Source organism: Chinchilla lanigera, unplaced genomic scaffold, assembly GCF_000276665.1.
Source record: "Chinchilla lanigera isolate Chin_1 unplaced genomic scaffold, ChiLan1.0 scaffold00169, whole genome shotgun sequence".
NCBI classification, from domain to species: Eukaryota; Metazoa; Chordata; class Mammalia; order Rodentia; family Chinchillidae; genus Chinchilla; species Chinchilla lanigera.
The window spans coordinates 731,348-732,980 of NW_004955570.1; the positions used below are offsets into that span (position 1 = coordinate 731,348).

The 1,633-nt window shown below is 59.9% G+C and overlaps 1 protein-coding gene across 1 annotated transcript in view; it reads right to left on the reverse strand.

Moving 5' to 3' along the window:
* Positions 1 to 1,204, reverse strand: part of Ciz1 (CDKN1A interacting zinc finger protein 1) — a gene marked incomplete at both ends in the record, with an annotated part of 16,428 nt that extends 15,224 nt beyond the window's left edge. Inside the window, 2 exon segments of the mRNA XM_013509385.1 lie at positions 755 to 861; positions 1,081 to 1,204. Of these exon segments, the coding sequence (XP_013364839.1) occupies positions 755 to 861; positions 1,081 to 1,199 (226 nt within the window).
* Between the last annotated feature and the right edge of the window lie 429 nt (positions 1,205 to 1,633).

Sequence of the window (1,633 nt, forward strand, 5' to 3'; positions counted from 1 at the left end):
TCTCACTATGCAGTTCAGGCTGGCCTTGAGCTCACTTTGTAGCCCAGGCTGGTCTCCAACTCACAACGATCCTCCTGCCTCAGCATCCCAAGTGCTGGGATTACAGGCGTGCACCACCATACCCGGCACAAAACTTGTTTTTTGTTTGTTTGTTTTTTATCTTTCCCTTTTTTTACACATTATTTTCACTTTGGTGAGGGTAACTTATGAAATGTGCAAGATAAAGAGGGACTATTGGTATATGTGGGTTCTGGGGGGCAGTTTCTCTCTATATACATCCACATACGACTCATAAATCAGTCCCCAGGATTATCGAAATGCACTCATGTGGACCTGAGTCCATAACTGTCTGATCAACTCTTACCTGCGGGTGATTCTGGGCCTATGTCCCTCTCTGGGCCTCGGTTTTTTTTATTTGGTTTGGTTTAGTTTGGTTTGTTTTTGAGACAGGGTCTCACTCTGTAGTTCAGGCTGGACTTGAACTGGTGGCGATCCTCCTGCCTCAGCCTCCCGAGTGCTGGGATCACAGGTGTGCACCACCACACCCGGCATTCAAATGGCATCTAATCTGAATGTGAGTGTGGGCTGCTGAGCGCTGCCCCAAAAGCCAGCACCATGGCCAAGGGCACCTCTGCGATCTGACAGAGCTGCAGTCAGCTGAGCAGTCGGGAACTTTCACCTTCTGCAGCCCCAGTGTCCTGAGAGGGACAGCAATGGGGGTGTCCGCAAGCTGGCCCAAGCCTGGGGTTCATACCTTGCAACTGCTGCAAAAGCAAAGCTCTCTGCAGCATGGAGCCATTGAGGAGGGACGTGGCCTGGAGGTTCAGGAGCTGCTGCTGAGGCTGCTGCTGGGGGAGGCTGCTGTGTAAGGAAAGTGGCCTCGGAGGGTTATTAGGAAAGTCAGACCCTCAGCCTCCACTCCCTGCCACACTCCCCACTTCCACAGCAGACGGAGGGCCCCTCCCTCAGGGTGGGAATGAGAAAATGTAGGACTCACACGAGGACTAGGGTCGGGGGTGCCTCCCACACGTGGGTCTGTAGGGCAGGCGGAAGCCGGCACCCACCCAAGCTGGGACTCACCGGCTCACAGCCATGGGCAGCGGGGCCTGCGGCGGGGACTGCTGGAGCAGCTGCTGGAGCTGCATCAGTTGCTGCTGCTGCAGTTGCTGCTGCTGTAGCTGCTGCTGGTGGCTGAACATGGTGGCTGGGAGGGAAGCAAGGGGAGTGAGGCCCAGGTCCCCTCCCCTTCACAGTCACCCGCCCCAGCCTGAAGCCTCTGGTGCTGCCCGCTGAGCTAGCCCACATTGGCACCCAGGGCCCTCCCCTGCCAGCTTCCCCCAGTCCTGCCCACATCCCTGCCTCCCTGCATCCCGACACAACACACCCCCCCGGCCCCACCTCCCGGCCCCCAGGCGCCCAGCCCCTCCCCACGCACGCCTCTACGGTACCGACATCCTGCGCTTTGTGCCCAGGCTGGGTCAGCAACAGCAGCACCGGCCCGGCGGAACGCCGCCCCCACCCTGCCCCGCAGCCTCGCCAGCCTTACCCCCCGCTGCGTGCCCAGCCCGCCGCGAAGCTCACAGCCTCCTCGCGGGCGGCCCCAAACCCTGCGGCCCCGCACTCGCCCCGCCCC